General features: G+C 41.9%; 1 protein-coding gene across 1 annotated transcript in view; it reads left to right on the plus strand.

The window, feature by feature from the left end:
- The window catches only part of LAMP5 (lysosomal associated membrane protein family member 5), a 242,396-nt gene extending 225,927 nt beyond the window's left edge, over positions 1 to 16,469 (plus strand). Inside the window, exon 6 of the mRNA XM_069608300.1 lies at positions 14,641 to 16,469. Coding sequence (XP_069464401.1) covers positions 14,641 to 14,819 — 179 coding nt within the window. The 3' untranslated portion in view covers positions 14,820 to 16,469. The remainder of the gene's footprint in view (positions 1 to 14,640) is intronic.
- Positions 16,470 to 20,629: the final 4,160 nt, after the last annotated feature.

Consider the following 20,629-nt stretch of genomic DNA (forward strand, 5'->3'; position numbering starts at 1 on the left):
GATGTGTCTGGGTATTGTATTCTGATTGCCCTACAAACTTCTTTGCAATTATTAAAAGGTGCCCGGCATGTCTTGTGTTTTGGGCTTTCACGTTGGGATACCCTGCCCACTTCCAAATGTCTTCTGATTGTTCACCCAATATGGCATCAAACATACATTTATGTCACCCACTGCTAGCCTCATCCCAGTTGTCATACGTTCCAACTCATAGATCCACTTGCTGCCCCTACTGTGAGTGATGGCACTTTATAAATCAAGTTTTTTGTATCCGTCATGCTAACTCTCTTACGTCCTGGTAGATTTCTCAGCCTTATTCAGATATGGCCTTTTCACTACTAAACTGTTTGAGCGCACCTTCGGGTGCCTCGATTTTTAACTAGGTTCCGGCCTTATTGCCGTTTCCTCTATCTCTGTTCACACAGCCTCTCTCCAGATCTGGGTACATGTGAATGGGGCTTGTGTCGCCTCCTCCTTGCTCTCCCTACATTCTTCATCTTCAAACATTGTATCTTCGTTGTCTTTGTCCTCTTCGTCCTCTCTATCCCCAAAATCTAGTCATTCCAGGGGATGTCTCCAATATGTCCCTGCCATCACCTCTTCTATTATGTCCCTGCCGTCCTCTGGCTTGTCTGTTCTCCAACTTCCTACTTCACCAATGTCACCCTACCTGCGCCTGTCTAGACTGTAACTTCTCTGTCTCATAACACCTTCTTCCTCTTTATGGGATACTGCATGTCTGTTCATAATGCAATCTCCTTCATGGCAGCGTCTCTCTAAGCTCCTTTCTCTTTCTCTTTCTTCACTTTGCTGTTTCTCTCTTTCTTTCTCTTCCTGTTTCCTTTCTCTGTCTGTGTGTGTATGCCCTTTAATAATGGCATCAATTTTTCTTTTCATTGTCTCTCCCTACATTCCACATCTTCTTGTCTCTCCTCTCCCTCTCTTCCTAAATTTTCCTTCCTTCTTTTAGTCTCCTCTCTCTCTCTCTCCAAGCTACTTGTTTCTTTTCCCTGTTCCTTTCTTCTTCATTGCTATTCTCATTATCTTTCCTTCTTCTATCTCTTTCTCTCTTCCTCCATTCTTTTCTCTTCTCCTCTCTCCTCCTTTCTCTAACTTCCTTTGCCTTCTATTTAGAATCATTGATGCACCTTCCATCCAACTTAAGCATGATTTGTCCTCCCACCCATTAATTGGGTACTATTGCTGTCTCACTCTTGTCGTCTTACCTACCACTCTCTCTTTGCACCTCTTCCTCCACTTCCATTAATCTGGCTTAAAAGTCAGATGCTCATCATATTCTACATGTCTGGATGCTGGTCTTTAGCTATTTGCTTTCTCTCCACTTATGTTTTCACTACTATATGCGGGAGGTGCATATGTGGGACTAATATACTTTGCCGTTGCTTTTAATACATGTAATGGGTATAATCCCTGTGCAGTTGAGGAATGCTCCTAGCTCTAGAAAATTCGAGGAGGAGACATAGGTGTCAAACGCCCCTCGTCATGCTACTTAAGCATCCATTATTTTGCATGTGGCTCTACATTGTCTTCTCCAAACATTTTCCATAGGTCCAGTATAGCTAACCTATTCTGTAACTGTTTACCTTTATATGTGGCATGTAAATAGGTGCACGTGTGCTGCAATACTGTCTTCAAATGATTGCCTTCTTGGGGCATGACATACATTTTGTCCACCGCAACACTAACCCATTGTGTGTGGTACTTAATAATGTTGTCCTTATATTGGGGTAATGACTTACGTAAGTAAATGATGGGGGTGTCCCCAGTGGTAATAGTTCCAGAACTCAAGTTATTGGCACCTGTACTGCAATATTTTGCTAATCTTTTTACCTCCTTTACACACCCTTCCACAACAATGTTTCCCATCAAATTAACACCTGCATCACTGAACCCTTCTGAGCAGCACCAAAAACACCCCTCACGCTCCGAGCAGCCCCACCTTGCTGCTCCCACGCCGGGCCGCACTCCTAGGTCCACACCACTACTTAATGTCTTCCACAAATACACACAAAAAGCTTCAACCAGACCTAAGCTATTTTACAGCATAGGGCTGGTGCCAGCAATGATTACACCAATAAAATACAGCTGTCTTATCACTCTCTGTGAGGGATCTGTCTCGTTTTACTACTAGCCAGTAACAAGACTTACCACGTGCTTTTTCCCAACTCTTATCAGAAGATAGCTCTTTTTTTCCTTAATCTCTTATTTCTTCACAATCCCACAATATCCAAATATCCCTTCTCCCCTATTTGCCACACCTATATCATACTTACATCCATGGATCTTCTGAAGGTCTTCAGTGTTGTGTCTCCCCTATCAGCCTATGGCCCTCCACACCCCATGTGAGTGGCCTGCGGTGACCGGACAGGACCTTTCTTCAAAGGGAGCTCCATTCGACCCTTCTCTGATACGCGTGATCCCGCGCACCACAGGTTGCCTCCGCAGTCCTTGGTGCCACGGCAAGGACCCCTCGACAATCTTATGACACTTAGCCGACCATCCTCTGCAACCATCCACTAAAACGGCCCCAAAAAGTCCCAAACAGACCCAGAGGAACTGGAGTCAATCCAAACCAGACTCAAATGAAGAAGTTGGCATAGTGCGCAGCAAAACCCCGCTTTATTATCATCCAAATAAAGCAGGGACAGCATATAAACCTTCAAGTCTTTTGTCTCTTGAAGTACCAATTAATAAACAACAGTTTAAACACTACAAATGTGTCATCAGTGATGTCATTACATAAACCCAGTTTACAAAAACCTACGGGAACTGGGAATAGGTTAGTAAGCTTGGCTACATATGGATTCTATAGGGGTTAAACATTTGGGTGGGTTAGACATATCTGATGGCTCCACCTGGAACCACCCCTATTGATAAAAGTAAAATTATATCACCTCACCGACAAAGGATTGGTTGGCATACTACTTGATGGGCTACATGACATTTAGGATTCTCATAGGTTGGCTCATTGCTACCCAACCTTGGACACTTGAAAGGTCATCAAGATATGAGCCAGATGGATAGTAAGGGGAGAGAGGCCCATGGACTGTTCTTTGTTCAATTAAAAACATTGCCATCCCTCATTCTCAGGCCATGAGACCAGGCAATCTGTTTGTACTTTGCCTTGTGTGGCATCCCATGTCTACGTGTGCATTTAGGGAGTACTGCAGGTGTATTATCTATGCTGAACTGATACACCTCCAATTAAATGTGGGGACCATATACTCTGCTATATACTCTGCTATTGGGTTATATACATACTCTATATCATCAGAGTATATTGGATTACATATACTCTGCTATTGGGTTACTCATACAGACAATAGGACATACTAGCTGCAAGGATTGCCATACCAGACTCCAAGTCCCCTTATGAGTCTACAGCAGAGTTATACAAAAAACAATGTGATGGTTTATCCGCTGCACAAAGTCCATCAATTAAACTTGTGAATCCAATAATCAATGTTTAACTTCCTCCTTAGTTATTGTCCAAAAATTATATCCAGAATAGTTCTTTCTTCAAAAGTTGTTATTCTCTAGCGCTGATTATCACATTCCATCACATTCCAACACGTGTTTCAACCTCAATTTACACAGGTCTTCCTCAGGGTCAATACATCGCCTCTCTTATTCACGTTATGTTTTAACATCTAAAATGACCTATTGTCCAATTGTGAGGAGCCCATTCACTCCACCATTGATCTTGCTTAATCTCTTAGGTCCACAATTTAGACAGTTTGTACTGCTTATTTTGCTTGTCCGTCCCTCCTTTACCTATATTGCGCTCTTAATAGCGCTTACGAAAATGTCTATGTTGGCTTCTAATGAAAAGTCAGTGTTCTCCAATTATGGGTTACGCGCTACTAGACTGTGTATGAAATGGAATTACCTCCTATTGAGATTTTACCTCCTATTAATGTGTGTGTTGTGTTCTTTATTACCGCTGGGCACACTCTTTGAGTTACTCTTCATGGAGTCTATTGGCTTCAAATTTTAATGCACCTGGCTAACAAAGACTGGTTGTATTCTTATAAAACTTTAATTAATCTGGGTGTATCCTGCTTAAGTCTTGGGAACTGCTATCTCATGTCTTCAATCCTCTGTGCCTATCCTCGCTATTTCATTCTAACCTTGGCAGTAATTACCAACTACCAGTGGAGCTCTGCACATATTTGTATTTCTGTGGATACAGCATTATGAGACCTCTTGAGTGTCTTTAGGCCTTTGTTTATCTAGAAGCATGATGTGGCTTCCATTTTTAAGAAGATGGCTACCTAACTGCACTTTGTCTCTGTTAGTGATCTATATTCGCATATCGTTCATGTTGTATTCAACTTATACCTTGGTTATTTCAGAGTTCTTCATGTCTGTGAAAGCTATGTTAATATTCATTTATAAATCATATATTACCTATTGTAGTTGCTCTTCCTGTGGAGTGCATATGTGCTTTGTGTCTAATGCATGCACTTGTTACTGCTACAATGTTAGTTCGAATGCATTTGCCATCTTCAGCTTAAATTGTCCTTATGTCTTCTTGCGCTTGCCTGGGATAAGGGCGGAACAATTGCCTCAGTGAGTAACATTTGTCACCTGTGCAGAATTGGGCTGGGTGAGGGAAAGAAGCAATAGATGATGTATTAATCTGCCTCTCAACAGGCTGGGGACAGCTTCCAATGGTACATTTGCGATTGATGGGCAGGTTTCAGGAGAGAGACATGGAACACAGGGTGTATCCTATAGTGTGAGAGCAGTTTTAGTTCCATGGCAAAGGTTTAATTCTACGAGAGATAGGGAGTGGACCAATGTACCTAAGTTTGAATTTCTTCGAACATGCAGGGAGTTTGATATGATCAGTGGACAGCCATACTAAGTTGTGTATCTTATACAAGGGACCAGGTAGCCTTTTCTTATCAGCATGACGACGAGCATGGTCTTAAGCGATCAGCAGATGTTTTTTACTAACTTCTTTTGCCTGTGATGATGCGTCGAATTTGCTCTTTGACAAAAGGTACCTAATGGTCGAAGGATTACAACATCGGAAGCGAGATACGATGATAACCATATGAAACATGAAATGGAGTATTACATAAGGAAGCATAAAAGGAATCATTATAGCCAAAATCTGCTAGGGATAGGAGTTTCATCCACCCTTCTTCGTTCTCCATGACATAACATTGCAAGTATTGTCCAAGGATTTGATTGGCTCTTTCATGTTGTCCATCTGTCTGGGGATATTATGCAGAAGAAAAGTGATGTTGAAGGCCTGGCAGCATAGATGGCTCTTTCTAAAAGACAGAAACAAACTGTTAACCCTCGATTCAGAATTAACATTATAGGGAGTTCATTAAAATGGAAAACATGATGGTTAAAGCAATGGGCAAAAACAGGTGCAAAGGGTAGAGCAATTTGACTGAAGGAATCTATGAAAGTCAAGATAGCTGCATGTCCATTGCCCTGAGGAAGATCCATGATAAAGTCAAATGAACATATTTCCCAAGGACCTGCAGGGATGGGAAGGGTTGCATTAGTCTTCTGGGTCACTGTCATAAGGTTTTGGTGCAAGCACAAATTCCACATGCCTTGACATAATCCACTATATCATACCTCATTGTCTTCCACCAGGCAAAACATTGTAACATCTGCAGGGTCTTTCTTAATGACCAGAGCCCGGTAAATCATGATATCATGACAGTAGGGTTTCCGGACGGTTGTGTGTAGGTTAACATCATTTGTTTTTGTGTAACAGGATTGCTTGTTGTTCTATATCGTTAATGTCCTTTGTGAGGAATTCTTGTTTAGCCACTGTGGTGTAACATTTCTTGGGGACGTCTTCATAGCGTAACAATAGGGGATGAAGGACTCCAATGATTTTCTCTGGATTTATAAATGGTAGTCCTTCCGTCTCCTCCTCATCTGCTGTATAGGCTATGAAGAGAGCATTGGCTTTGGTGTTCTGATGACTTGGTTTGAAGGTTACAATTAAATCAAATCTAATGAAGAAATGTATCCATCTTTTTTGGCGTTGGTTCAAAGACCAAGCTGTTTTGAGGAATCCCAAATTACAATGATCAGTGAATACCGAGGTGGTATGTTGTCCGTCATCCATCAAGTGTCTCCAGTTAAAAAAAGGATTCTTTGATAGCTAGCAGCTTCTTCTCGAAGATACCATACTTTCTCTCAGCCAGGGAAAAGGTACAAAATAGTAACACATGGTATAGTTCTCCTTGGTAGTAAAGTCAGTTTACATAAGAACAGCTCCTAAAGCAAAATTTAAGGCATTGGTTTCTACTATGTAAGGGTGGTCTTGAGTCTGAGAACTGGGGCTGTAGCAAACCTTCTTTTCAGTACCTGAAAGGCCCTCTCAGTCTCAGCGGTCCATTCATAGCAGATCCCTTTTTAAGCAGCATGGTAAGAGGTAAGGGTATATCAGAATAATTAGGAATACATCTATAAAAATTGGAAAACCCTAAAGAAGTTGCAGTTCTTTGGTGGAACGAGGACTGGTTCATTCCAGAACCCGTATTGGATTTGAAAGGTGGTTTTCCATTATTCACCTTCAGCTACTATTAGTTGTAAGCTCCTTTCAAGTACAATTTTGTATAGATATGATTATATTTAGCCTAATCCAACAACACCTGAATGAAAGGGAGCAATGCTTAATGGTTATTGCGCTTAACTGGAGATAGTCTACTCATGGTCTGAGTTCATCCTAATCCTTTTTTAGGATGAAAAATATGGGGGTTCCGGTGGGGGGGTGGAGTGTCTAATGGATACTTTCTAGAGATTTTCATCTATATCCTCTTTGAGGATCATGTTCTCCCTTTCTGACAAGGCATAGATCCTTCCATATGGTATCTTGGTGTTAGGGACCAACTCTATGTGACAATCATAGTCATGATGGGTTGGGGAGTTTGTCAGCTTTATTATAGTCGAAAACATCAAGGTAATCCAGGTATTCTGGAGGCATTTGCTTTAAGGTAACCAATGCTTCTTGTGAAGACAGGGAAAGATCAACAGGAACACTGCTGGTTTGGTGTGAAGTGTGAGAAGACGAAAGGAGCTAGGACATTGGTAACCCTGAAACGTTTGTTTTTGATTCCTCCAATCGATGGCAGGATAATGGAATTTGAAGTAAGGAGTGCCAACAATGATTTGCAAGTGTGGCGTATTGAATTCCAGGGGTTCCCTGTGGAAGTGGGCACATATCATGGTCACCTTTTTGTATGTAATGATATAGGGCCTGAAATAAGAGGAGAACCATCCACCGATAATTTGGGTTCAGTTGCGGTTTTAGGTGTTAATGGGAATTCCTGTTAATGTGCAAAGGCGAGGTCTACAACGTTTCCTGTTGCACTGCTGTCGATAAAGGCCAAAACCCCCTCCCATTTACGTGATGCAAAACAAAGATCGACCAAGATAAATAAAAACGTGGATTGTCTGGGCATGGTTGGCCATAATTGAAAGGGCAATCAGATATAAACTGGCTCGTCCTAAAATTCCCTATTGGGGACAAGCTCTGTGGTTTCCCAGTGGTTGAGGAGTCTCCCTAGGGCATTCCTGGACTGGATGCTTCGGGTCACCACAATAAAAACAAAGATTGAAATGCCTATGCCGGTCTCTTTCTTTCCTCTAGTATGACGGCTACCCTAGTGCTCCCTAACTGCATGGGTTTCTGATTTAGTGAAAGAAGCCTCTTTTTGCCATCTGGGGGGTAGTGTTCTATGAAACTCAAGTCTTCTCCGTTCTCCCTTTCTCTGCATTGTCCTTTGGTCCATTCAAATCACTAAGGAAATATAATCAGAAAGGGTCTTAGAGGGTTCTGCCACTTGACTATGTGCATCCTTAAGATCCTCCTACGGCCATTGTAGAAGACGGTCATTTGAGCATCTTCAGGCCATGTTGTCTGGGTGACCAACCCCTTAACATGGGAAATATAAGCCAGGAGATCACAAGTACCTTGCTTAATATCCAGCAATTCATTACGGACAGGCTGGACCATATACTGGCGATAGTACATAGTTTGCAGCCTTCTAAGAATCTATCATAATCATTTAAGAGAGGTCTATTCCCATCGACATAGGGAGTGGCTCAGGCCAGTGTGGTTTTCTCGAGGTTAACCAATGTAAAAAGAAGCCTTGGCATGATCAGAGGCATATAGCTATGGGGTATTACCCGAATTGTTTGTTTGCAATTGTTCGAATGCACAATTGACCGAATTTAAAGGGTCACAATTGACCTTTTCACAATTGACCGCACATATATATATATATATATATATATATATATATATATATATCTTGCTTTGGTAATATATATATATATATATATATATAGAAGGGTTTGGGGCGGGGTTGGGTTGGGTGGGGGGTTGCGGGGGGTTTCCCCCCGCATATATGTTACAATTGACCTTCACAATTCGGTCAATTGTGAAAAGGTCAATTGTTATTCGAGCAATTGTCAAACGAACAATTCGTATACATCCAGCTATGGTCTATTTACATAATGAATTCTACACAGGGTTAGTAAGGACTTAACATCCTTGGGATCCCCTCCATATTTAGAAAGCATAGGAGGAGAAGAAATACTCAGGGAGAGTCCTGGTGCTTGCCAGGTGGTGTGGGTTAGGATCTGCCTATCATTGGAGTGAGAAGGGGCTCCGAATCCTGTACCACAAGGTGTTACCTGAGGGATGGATTATTTTCTTTCTGTTGTACAGTATCTTGGAGAGCTGCCATTGACTGAACAAAGATTTGCATTTGCCTGATTTGACATAGCTACTTCAGCCTGCAGTTTCTGTACTGGGGTAGCTTAATCTTTAAGCACATCGCCTATAATTCAGGAGAGGATAAGATTCTCGCAATCTGTCAGACAGAGCGAGAAGATACCCAGTTCTGGCCTCTGTGCACCACCTTCCCGGTTGAATAGGTCGCACAGGCTAAGTCACAGCCTATGCAACAAATTCTCCCAGGGAGGAGTGCTACTGGACACAACCCCTTTGGAACTAATGAAGCATGAATATTAGGCGCTGTATTCGAGACAGAAAAAGACCAATTTGTGGCCTTCTTTTCTCTCATTTTTTACAGATCTAATTCAATTGTGATTTGTTTTGGTGTGGCCGGATCGCTATTTCCTGGACTTTTTTGTCAGGCTCCTGGGCCCACCCCCAAATGGTCTGAGATCATGGTAATTAGATTTTCTCCCCTACTAGCCACTATACACGTCCCAACCCAGTGTTGGGGACCGGGTCCTTCATCGGGATCCTCAGATCACTTGTTTTTATGGTCATTATGTATGAATGATTGTGCGGCCTATATGAAAGGCTGCTTTGATGTTAGCATTACTATTTTCTCGTTTCTTTTTCTTTATTTCACTGTTTGGAGAACATACATTTTTAGTGTCTCTTTTTAATTTATAACATTTGTGTAGGTAATTTCAAGACACAGATGAATCTTCATGAATGTTTATACAGGAATGCTACGTCCTGACGAAGATGGACATCATCTGTAATCCAGCTAGATGTGTTTTCCATCGAAACTACCTGGTTTAAGGCGCCATGCTCACGATACTGTTTTACGTATTTGTGGTTTATTTCGCATGTCACCTTAGTAGTTGACGTATAGCATCCCATGTTAGACTTTTTAGAGTATGGGTTTATGAATATCATTTTTGTGAAGACCTTTCAGTTTCTTGTCTATTGCAATGTTCAAACTGCTAGATTCGGAATTAACGCCTTTTTTTGCTGCCACTATCAGGATTTAATCCATCTTCGAATTCATTTCGAAACCATCCTGACTATATTCGGTTGACTAGGATTTTTTCCACCCGAGGGATTCCCTTCTCTCGAGTGGATTTTATCCTTCGACATTGACTTGGACTTATTTTGGACGATGGTGATTATTACCCAGCTTGTAATTGGGTAGCAAGTTCCCAGCAGCTCTATTGTGATATTAGCATTTTTCTTCACATTTTGCACTTTATTTATGTTGTATAACTGTATGTCCTATATTTATACTTACTCTTATATGAGCTCTGATCTATTTAATAATCATTTTAATGTTTCTAATTAAACAAAGAAAAATAAATACATTTTTCAAAAAAAACTTGTCTATGTATTACGTGTAGTGATCTGAGGGGTTGATTGAGGGACCGCCCCGAATACTGATGGGATTGTGTTGTTTATAGTGGACTTGTTTATATCCGCTGGCTTGATTTCTGTGCCTTGTTTCTAGTCCTAGTAATGTGCACGATTGCACTTGCACCAGTGCAAAGTGTCTGTAATTTGTCCACAGGTGGCTTGAGGAGACACCTTGTAGCTTGAGCACGAATTTGAATATGGTGTTAATTACATGGCTCTGTTGTGGGCTTGGTTGATAATGGCCTGCCAGCCTGAGCCCAGTAGGTGAAACCTAATCGAATACCTCAATGCGGGCTCGCTCACGGGCTTTACCAGTCTACTTCACAACAGAACTAGGTAATTAACACTGTTTGCACACTTGTCCATGTGCTTCATGAGTGCACAATGTTCTTTAAAAATAATGCCAAGATGGACGGTTCTAGAAACGGCTAAGTATCATAGCTCATTTACTGTTTCCGGAGCCATGATGCGAGCGGCAGGTAGGTGAGCACAGAGAGACAGCAGAAAAGGTTAGTGAGCTTGTAAGGGTCAAGAGAAGCCTGGTGAGGGGTTTGAGGGTGAGTGAAAGCTAGATTTGGCTTTGGGGCAGAGACAGGTGGAGAGGCAGGGCATGGGGTGCAGCCGGAAAAACAAAATAACATCTCGAGGAGTGGCATCAGTACCAAGGGATGGATCATGGGCTCTTACCTGCAATTTAAAAACCTTTCTGATTGGCTGCTGCCACTTCCCTGGTGCAAATAGTGATTAACTAATGAAGGAAACAATTGAAGCACATTTTTTCAGAGTACATGAATGACCAGGGATGTCTGAAACATGGAAGGATCTATATGGCTTTGGAGGGCCAGGGCAGTATATTATGTTATGGTATGCCCTAATTATACAGCACAAATGGGCCGCAAGCCATGAGTAGTTTATCCCACATTTTAGCTCAGGGCACAGAGAAGGAACAGCCCCTGAGTCTCGACCAGTTAAATCTAGGAACACGGATCAGTAGGTTCTCTGATGAATGAGGTGAGGCCGATTGGTTCTAGTGTCAGATTTATTCCTGTAGATACTTTGGGCCAGCCTGATAGAAAGCACGGTAAACCATACATAAAGCCTTAAATTCCACTCTACCAACTGTAGGCCAATGTAGGTGTTGTAGGACATGAGAAATATGGGCCTCATAAAGGGGTCAGGGTGGTGACTCTCGCAGCAGAGTTTTGAAGTATCTGCAATCGATGCAGTAAATAGGCCTTTTGCGAGAGATATAGGCAGTTACAGTAGTTTAGAATTCCAGACATGGAAGTGGAAACAGTGTGTGAAAATGTTCTGGTATAGAAGGAAGAATTTGCTGTAGCGGTTTGAGTTTGAAATGGCCCTTTTGGCAGTCCGTGCTTACTTGCACCTCCACCCATGGGGAGGTTGACACTTTCACGCCAAGACTTTTCACAGTAGTCACAGGTGTAGCTAATGCCCCAAGAGATGGGGGGCAACGATCTGGTGTCCACAAAGAGAGCACCGTAGGTGATTCAGTCAAAAGAACTTCAGTGTTGGCACTGTTTAAATACAATCAGTTGTTACTCACTCAGAGATGAATAGCCTGCAAACAGAGATGACCCCAGCAGGTGTTTCCTGATGCACAAGATCAAGCCACATGGTAATCTGTGTGTCGTCCGTGTATGAATAGAAGCGGAACCCAAAAGACTGGATTAGCAAAACCAGAGGCTGAATGAACACGTTAAATAAAATGGGAGAAAGTGCAGAACCCTGCGGGGTACCACGCGAAATAGAAGAACAAGAACAAGGAGGTAGAGACAGAAGACAGAGACTGAGTGCGATCCCACACGAGAGAGGTGAACTAGGCCAGGACCGAGCCAGAAATGCCAGCTGAAGATAGCCGAGACGGAAGTATGGAATGACCATTGGTGTTGAACGCAGCCAGAAGATCAAAAAGAATCAATGCGCCGCCACTACCTTGATCAGCTATGAGAGTGAGATCATCCATTGTGGCCACAAGAACTGACTCAGTCCCCCAGCCTAGACGAAACCCAAACTGGAAGGAGTTGATTTTTCAAGAAAAGTGCACCGAGGGGGTTGTCCAAGGTTTCCATGAGTTTCATAAGAAACTGCAACAGCGAGATGGGCCAAAGGTTGGCTGGATTAGAGGGGTCCAAGGAAGGCTTATTTAGTAAAGGGATCACCAACGAGTGCTTCAGACATGGAGGTATCAGTGAAATGTGAAATGTTTTCACAGACTGTGTAATTAGTTGCTTCAAATATTGGGTGCTTTTGTTTATTATTTAAGCTCCTATGCCCTTCTATCGCCTCTTGTTAAAAGGCACTGTCATGTGTATATTGATATGAAATAAATATTTCCGGGACTCTCTTAAAAACTACTGAACCTTCCATTTGTAAAGTGCCAGCAATCTTCAAAGGGTATAGACTTTATCATGTTTAATGCAACTCTATCTAAAATGAAGGTTCCATAGAACATTGTTTCACTAGAAGTGGCCATGATGCTATGGATTTCTTTATATTTTGTAGTGCAACCGCCTTTATTCAAAACTTGATACAAGTTGCTCCAAATTATTGCAATCAGTGTTTACATGTGTGCCGTAGGTGGGATCCGAAACTGCCACTTCTTCCAAAACTATCCCTCTACTCACTTGTAACCATTACTTCCCTCTCTGCCCGAGCCTTAGCATTGGACCTCATCGCGAGGTCAGCGGTAACCCACCGGTGCTACCGGTGTGTTGCCGCCGACCTCGTAACACTGTTTACGCCACCAGATATCCCAGTGTCACCAGGATATAACAAGTCCAGGCAGCCCGCGATGTCAGGAGGCGGGAACTGTAAGTCCCCACTCCTGCGGTGTCCCATCGGACTCAATGGGAATGGGGACAGGGAAGCACCAGCATCTTTGCAAACAGTGCCGATGCTCCTGTGGAAACCATGCCTGCAGGGGCCGGTGCTCCGGGCAGGTTTGGCCTTCCGGGAGCACCAGACCCTCGGCATTCTCGTAGTCTGGTAGCTACTGCCACCTTATTTCTGGACGGCCAGACTTGTAATGAGGCGATGTATGAAGGTGGTACAAATTTCAAAATGTTCCATTGCCAGGGTACTCAGTTGCCCCTCCTTGCTCCACCTGGTGCTTCATGCATGTGATTTAAAGTGACAATTTCTGACATAGGTTGTGGCAGCAGCCTCACGCATGTGTCTTAAAGTGATACTTGTTGGTATAGATAGATTGTGGCAGCAGCCTCATGCAAGCGATTTACCATGACCCTTGATTTGCATAGGTAGATTGTGGTAGCAGCCTCATGCAAGCGATTTACACTGACCATTACTGACATAGATAGATTGTGGCAGTATCCTCATGTTTGGAATTTACATTGAGCATTTCTGACATAGACAAGTGGCAGCTGCAGACTCATATAAATGTATTCTTTCATGTGTTACCCTAAAGAGCCAACTGCAAATAGTATGACTTTTTACATTTTTGTCAAAAATTGTGCTGCAAAATGTATAATTTCAGTGCATTTTTAAAAACATTTTCTCCACTTTAGCATTCTGAGCTCCCTTGCTACGCTCGACTGCTCGTGCTAATTTCAGATAATATTTAGGCCGGTCCACTCAAAACATCCACCAGGCACGAGTGCCCATGAATTATAAAAAGTACTGGATATTCTTCTTGGTTTCCTAGTGAAACTATTGTATATTGTATCACTTTTCATCCCATTTTTCCCCAAATATTTTGCTGCAAAATGAATCATTTCAGCACATTATTTTACAAAATGTTCTGAAGGAGAAAACCCCGGAACCCTTTTAAATTATTTTGGGGTCACTCGCTATGCTCGGTTGCCTGCATTAATTTGAGGATATATTTAGTCACCAACCCTCAAAATATTCATAATCGAAAGGTGGCCAGGAATCATGAAATTCACTGTATATTTTTCATGCTTCCCTGGAGAAACAATTATAAATTGTATGGTTTTTACGTCCCATTTTTCTTAGAACTTGTGCTTCAAAATGTATCATTTAAGCATATTATTTAAAAACAAAATATGTGGGGGGCAGCCCCCCCCTACTTGGACCTCACCTAATTCATTTGGACTCCGCAGCCGTGCTCGGTTGCTCGTACAAATTTAAGGAAAAATGTAGAAACCGCCATTGAAAACATTCACCACCTCATGAATTGTTTAGCAAATTGGTGTCCCTTTAGGAGCTACCGGTCCCCCAGCACCAAATGCTGCCTTCCCCTTGGTTGCTATGGATTGTTTGCTGTTACTCAAACTGAGATTATGTTTCCAGCACATGAACTCTATGGTAAATTGGTCATTTCCAACAAAATTACCTCGCCTAATCCATCCTTACCGTCTTGGAACCAGTGCTAAGGGACCATGTTGGTGGTCACCGTCAGGCTTTAAAAATGCTAAAATTGCTTCTAATAATAAAAAAAAACATGTGCTTTGCTAACCTCATGCACTCTTTCTGTCTAATTTCAGAATATAAATGTCCAGTGGACCAGAGGGAACAGCTGGAGGAAACCCTGCCTCTGATTTTGGGCTTGGTCTTGGGACTGGTCATCGTGATCACTCTCGCCGTTTACCACATACACCACAAGCTGACGGCCAACCAAGTGCACGTTCCTCAGGACAGATCTGACTACAAGCACATGGGATAGTGTTACTTGCTCCTTAAAATAAGTCAGGCAGTTCAAGCAAAAAGCACTTTTCACTTGTATATTATCATCATCCCTTTGCTTCCATGGCTACGACTACACTAGTAGGAGGTACCATGCTGGAAGAGCTTCCTAGAGCCCGCCATACGGGTACGTCTGCAGTACAGAGCCATACGGTGTCCTACTGGGCCCCACTACATTACCTGGAATGTATCAGACTGCGATGCATACAGGTTAAAATGTCCTTAACAAAGGCCACTAGGACGGATCCCACAATGGTTTATGGTTGAAACCTGGACACAAGACTAAATGTCCGAGCCGCTCAGTGTTTCTTGACCACTTCCGCTCCTACTAGTGCAGACATAGTCAAAATATCTGCTATAGCAGTATATACTTTAGAAAGCTAATGCCAATCAGTGGAAGATAAAGTTAATAGAATTACAGAATGTAATTTAAACTAATGCAAGCACACTATATAAGATCCCTTCAGTTGCATAATAGTCTTATTCTGCAAATGCAACTTTAATGGCTTGTTTTATCGTTATTGGTTTGTTTTGCTGGGGTTCAACACTGTGTTTGAGCATGTTTAAGTTCCTTTTGAACTAGAACGATAAGCGATTCATCGCAACTGGCTAATGTATAAATTAGAACATACACATTCATGTATTTAGCTTTTATATATACAAAGTGTACAAATGAGTAAGCAGTAAAGAAACTATATTTGGGTAGTCTCTTTTTAAAACATAAGAAACCTCAAGTGTCGGCGGAGAGGGTAAAGCATCGATGTAGACCAGGGCTCTGGAAACAGTTGAGATCCGGATGTCGTAGACTAGACTGCCCTACAATTGGCTATGCTATCTAGGGCTGACTGGAATTGTTGTCCAAAGCATATAGGGAGCCATTGATGCACACCTCTAGTGCAGACATTTGTTATGAGCGAAACAGATCCTTATGAGATGAGCGTTTCTTACAGTAGAATATGGAAGAATAACTATGCATACAAGCCAATCTGCATGTGCGTACACATGCACAACACGTTTAGAAACAGATGCACTATCACAGCGGTCTGCAACCTGTGGCACCACCCGATGTTTTGGACTACAAATCCCATGACCGCTCACCATTTACTATACTGGCTAGAGCCAGTGGCAGTTGTAGTCCAAAACACCTAGCGAGTAAAAAGTCGCAGACACCTGCACTATAATATTTTGCTTGTGTGGGGAAATTAGTAAATGGTATTATCCAGGGAGAGAGATAGGGAGGAAACCTGCATTACCTTGGTTTATCCTGTCATGAAATGGAAATTGAACTATGCACACATCAGCTCATATCCCAGTGAGATCCTCTTCTAGGCAGACAACTTTATGCACAGTTTTTGCCCATCGTTATTTAAATGCTGTCTGTGTATGATTTAAAGGAAAAGCAATGTTTGCTATTTAATTCGAATCCATAGCAAAGGCAAGTTAGTCCCTGCTTCTTCTAATAAATGTAAAGATTTTTATGGACTTTTAACATATATGTCAAGAAAGTATATGCACAAAATGCACATATGTATTTTGGAAAAACAGCATTGACTTTTATTATTATTCCTTTTCAGGGTGTGCTTCTAATAAACTATAAACATGTTTACGCATGTAATATTCAAGAAATTTATCAATCTGTGTGCTTGGCTGTTTTTAGAGGAATGGGTCACTTGTAATGCTCAAAGCCATCTGAAAGCCTACTGTGTATTGGATGTGGTGTCTCTTTAGGCTGCAGGCTGACCACAGCTCTGGTAATAACCTGGTAAACAAAAAAAAGTGTGGTGTGCCATCAGTGTGCAACAGTGCTCCTACTACCCCCCTACATCAAGCAATGCTCGCCATCCATCACCATGGGTAAACAACACTGTCATGACATAGGGTCTCAAAGAAAAAGTCGAAAGAAGAAAATATCTATACAACAAATATCCAAAGAACAAAAACGTATGTATATGCCCTGTAGGAGCCCTTCTGTATGAGTGAACCCTCCCCGCGCTATCACACTTGGCATACTAGCAAAGTGGCTGGCATCGTGGTGGAGTACTCCTGGATCGCCACCTTCTACGCTCCACTCTGACCCTCCTTTTCTGAAATATGTGATCTTCTGTCTCTACATTTTTTATTAGTAATTTTACTTTATATCTTTTAGATCTTTTGTTTACCTTTTGTCTTTAATGAGTTCCTTATTTTTTGGCAATGGACCTATGTGTGGCATCCAATGTCATCCCTGTTGTCGATCCTCTGACCAACCAACCAATATCACCTGGAGGACTGAGCCCATGGCTGCTCTAATGGCCCACACTGGTATTTCTGTGTAACACAAGCTCAGTCGTTATGGTAAACTTCAGCTCTACCGATTGAAATGAGTGAAATATTTTGTTGCAATCTACCTTTAAATTATGAAATTATATAAATCACAACACAAAAGAGAAAACGCAGGTTTATCCATTTGTATGATTTTCTTACTTGGGTGGTCATTTGGGCAATATGTGCTATCTAACAATTTTATTACAGATAGACACACACATGAATGTGTTAATGAGTGCAATGAAACAGATGGACGGACAGAGAACAATTAGTGGGATGGATAGATAGATAGATAGATAGATAGATAGATAGATAGATAGATAGATAGATAGATAGATAGATAGATAGATAGATAGATAGATAGATAGATAGATAACCACATGTATGAATGGATGGATTAATGGATAAGCAGGCAGACAGATATGTGGGTAGAAATAGCCTTAGGCACTAAGCACCTCTGACTCACTATGACAGGCATCATTAAAGTCTTGCTTTTATGTCGATTGAAACGTGCTGCATCAAAATCATATAAGGAACCGGACAGCAGTTGATCGGAAACTGCATTGTTCACATAAACAGCAGTACAATGGAGGACCCCAGGTGTCATAAAGACAAGAAACAACACACAAGTGTCATAAGTCTAACATTAAGATTCAAGCATATTTGTATAAGGAAAAAGGGCAACTAAAATTCTTCCAACCCCTTCAGAAACAGAAACAGAGTGAATTATAATCTGAATTAAAATAAAGTGTTTTGCCAGTTGGGTTTGGCCACCAAGTAGATTACGATATTGTATCTTCCCGTCAGTATTTTTCTCACCATATATCTAGTGTTCAGCTTTATGAAGTATGTGAGAATGCCCAACTGTCAACATGTCCTATTATTGAAATTCAAGGGTCATTTTATTTCAAACAGAAGGAAGAAAAGTTCCATTTATCCATATTTCATATGATTTAAATATTCCCCATCATCAGGCTGTAAATCCTCAGTAATCATTTAACATCTGTTAAAACGTAAAGAATGCATCTTATTGGCTGGCCTATCCCCATAGTTTCAGGCCCTTTTCCCACAAGACAATTGTCTGAGGAAGGGGACAAGCACACTTCTGGAACCAGCCCACTTACCATAAAACACCCCACACTCCCGCTCCCAGGTTTGAACTTTGTGATATAGCCATGAACTCATGCCAGAGAGACAACAAGTCGAGCATAACAACTTAGCATTTATTTAACAATAAGCAGACTAAATAAACAGAAAGCAATTTTAGTAAAATGGGAAGAATAAAATGCAAGTTATAAATCACAGATATTTAGTACACAGTCTCATTGCATGTTCCTTTTAGCCAACGTTTAGGTCGCCGCTCAGCTTTACGACCAGCCTCTAATCTCAGGATGGCACCCCTCTGGTCAGACACTGCAGTCCCTGCACCCTCCTGCTACAGCCAGCTCTTAAGTGAGAACATGGCAAGCAAGAAATGCCGCTTAGGTGCAAATGAAAGCCCGGACACCTGCACACTCTCGGAATTCTTTCAATAAGCCTTGAGGCTTCTGGATCATGGCGGATGTGCAGTGTCCACTTCATGCTTTGCTTCAAAGCCCAGTTTTGCACATTGTGTCCTGCAAAATGGCTACCTTGGTCGGATTGGATTTCATCTGGAGCACCATAATGTCTTATGAGATATTCTATCTCTTGTAAGGTAGCCCATTGATCTGCATGGGCGGCTGGATGGCCAATAGCAATCCTGAATATATGTCTACCATTTTCAACACATAATGTTTTCCATTTTCAGGCGGCAAAGGTCCAATATAATCAACTTCCCAAATGCTTGCACCCTTATCACCTGTTTTCACCAGAGCGCCTTGAGGTTTTCATTCTAGTGGATAGTGCTTCACCTCACAGCATATTGGGCACTGGGATGCAACTTGCTTGGCATTGTTCATTGTGATGGGCAGTTTTCTCTTCTTAGCCCATTCATAGGTTCCCAGTTGCCCCAAATGTACCGATGTTTGATAAGTCCTAGTCTGCCGTTGCTTGTAGCACTTCCTTTTCTTCAGGAGTTGTCATTGGGCGAATCTTTGCCATTTGATCAGTTTCATTATTAAATAGTGCAGCAAGCGAGGTGTCAAAAGGCATGTGTGCATCTACATGCCCAATGTAGATCTTGCTCTTTTCAACCTTGTGCCACATTTCTTCCCAGATTTCTGGCCCTCCCCATATTGGAGTGTTCTTGATCTCCCACTCGTCTTGCCGCCATGCTGGCGCCCAATGAGTCAGGCCTTGATATGTAGCCCAACTGTCTGTGTATATGTATGCAGTTCCTGTATCTTTCACCTGTTCAATCACGACTGCCACCGCTTGCAGCTCAGCATACTGGCTTGAACCCCTGACTCCTTCTCTGATTTACAATGTCTCTCGGTGGAGTTGGAAAGCCACTGCTTGCCAGTGTCTCTGTTCTTTCTCATACGTAGCAGTGCCGTTGGTGAAGCAAGCATGTTGTTTTGCTTCTTCTGACAAAGAATCATAAGCAGGTGCAACTTTAAAGGGAGATTCTGGCAGGGCTTCAGGAACGCTCGTTTTAGGCATTTCTTCCAAATGTACAGCTTCCAGTGCAGCAGCTTTGTGCACCCAGCCCATGATAGCTATTTGTGTGCAAATTTTCACTGGCTGTTCTCCTGTAATGTGTTCACTTTCCGCCAAAGCCCAATACAATGCATCAATTTGCTTCTCAAGCCACAAACTCCACACAGCAAAATCATTGTAGGCAAGAACTTCAGTTCAAAAGAGGCACTTTTTGTCAACAGATTCAAGTCAATGTAATTTTGCAAAGCGTCTTTAGCCTGTTGAAAACCAGTCTGCTGATCAATGCCTCATTCAAAAGCATATTTCTTCCTGATAACCTTGTAGTTTGGCTTTAAAATCAGACTCCGATTTAGTATGTGATGTCTCCAAAGACCCATCAACCCAATTAATCTCTGCACTTCTTTTTTATACACAGGTTGTGTCATCTGTTATACTATTTCAATCACAGGCTCAGGTATTTTCTTTACTGAGCCAAATCATACTGCATCCAAACATTTCACCTTGTGTGCAAATTCCTGCATTTTCTCTGGATTAATTACTCATCCTCTGTTCTGTAAATGGGCTATCAGTTTTTCAGCAGCTTTTTCAACATGGGTTTTCTCTTACCTAGTTAACATGATAGCAACAAGGTAATGTTCAAGGCATACATTACTCAATTGGAACATTTCCAAGTCTTTAGCAACTAATCCATGACAGAGTGGGACTGTTCAAATACCACTGCAAACTGATCCTGTGGTTCCAAATCAATGTACAAATCAAAAACCATATGCCATTCACCCACTTCTTTATTGAGTTTCTCAACCAATGTAACCATATCTGGCACAGCCACAGCTAAATGCGATGAAGCCCCTTTAGCATGTCCAACCAAACCAGAATTCGCCACTCTCACATGGATTTTGCAGTTGC

Source organism: Ambystoma mexicanum, chromosome 4q (assembly GCF_040938575.1).
Source record: "Ambystoma mexicanum isolate Mex_15411 chromosome 4q, UKY_AmexF1_1, whole genome shotgun sequence".
Lineage (NCBI taxonomy): Eukaryota > Metazoa > Chordata > Amphibia > Caudata > Ambystomatidae > Ambystoma > Ambystoma mexicanum.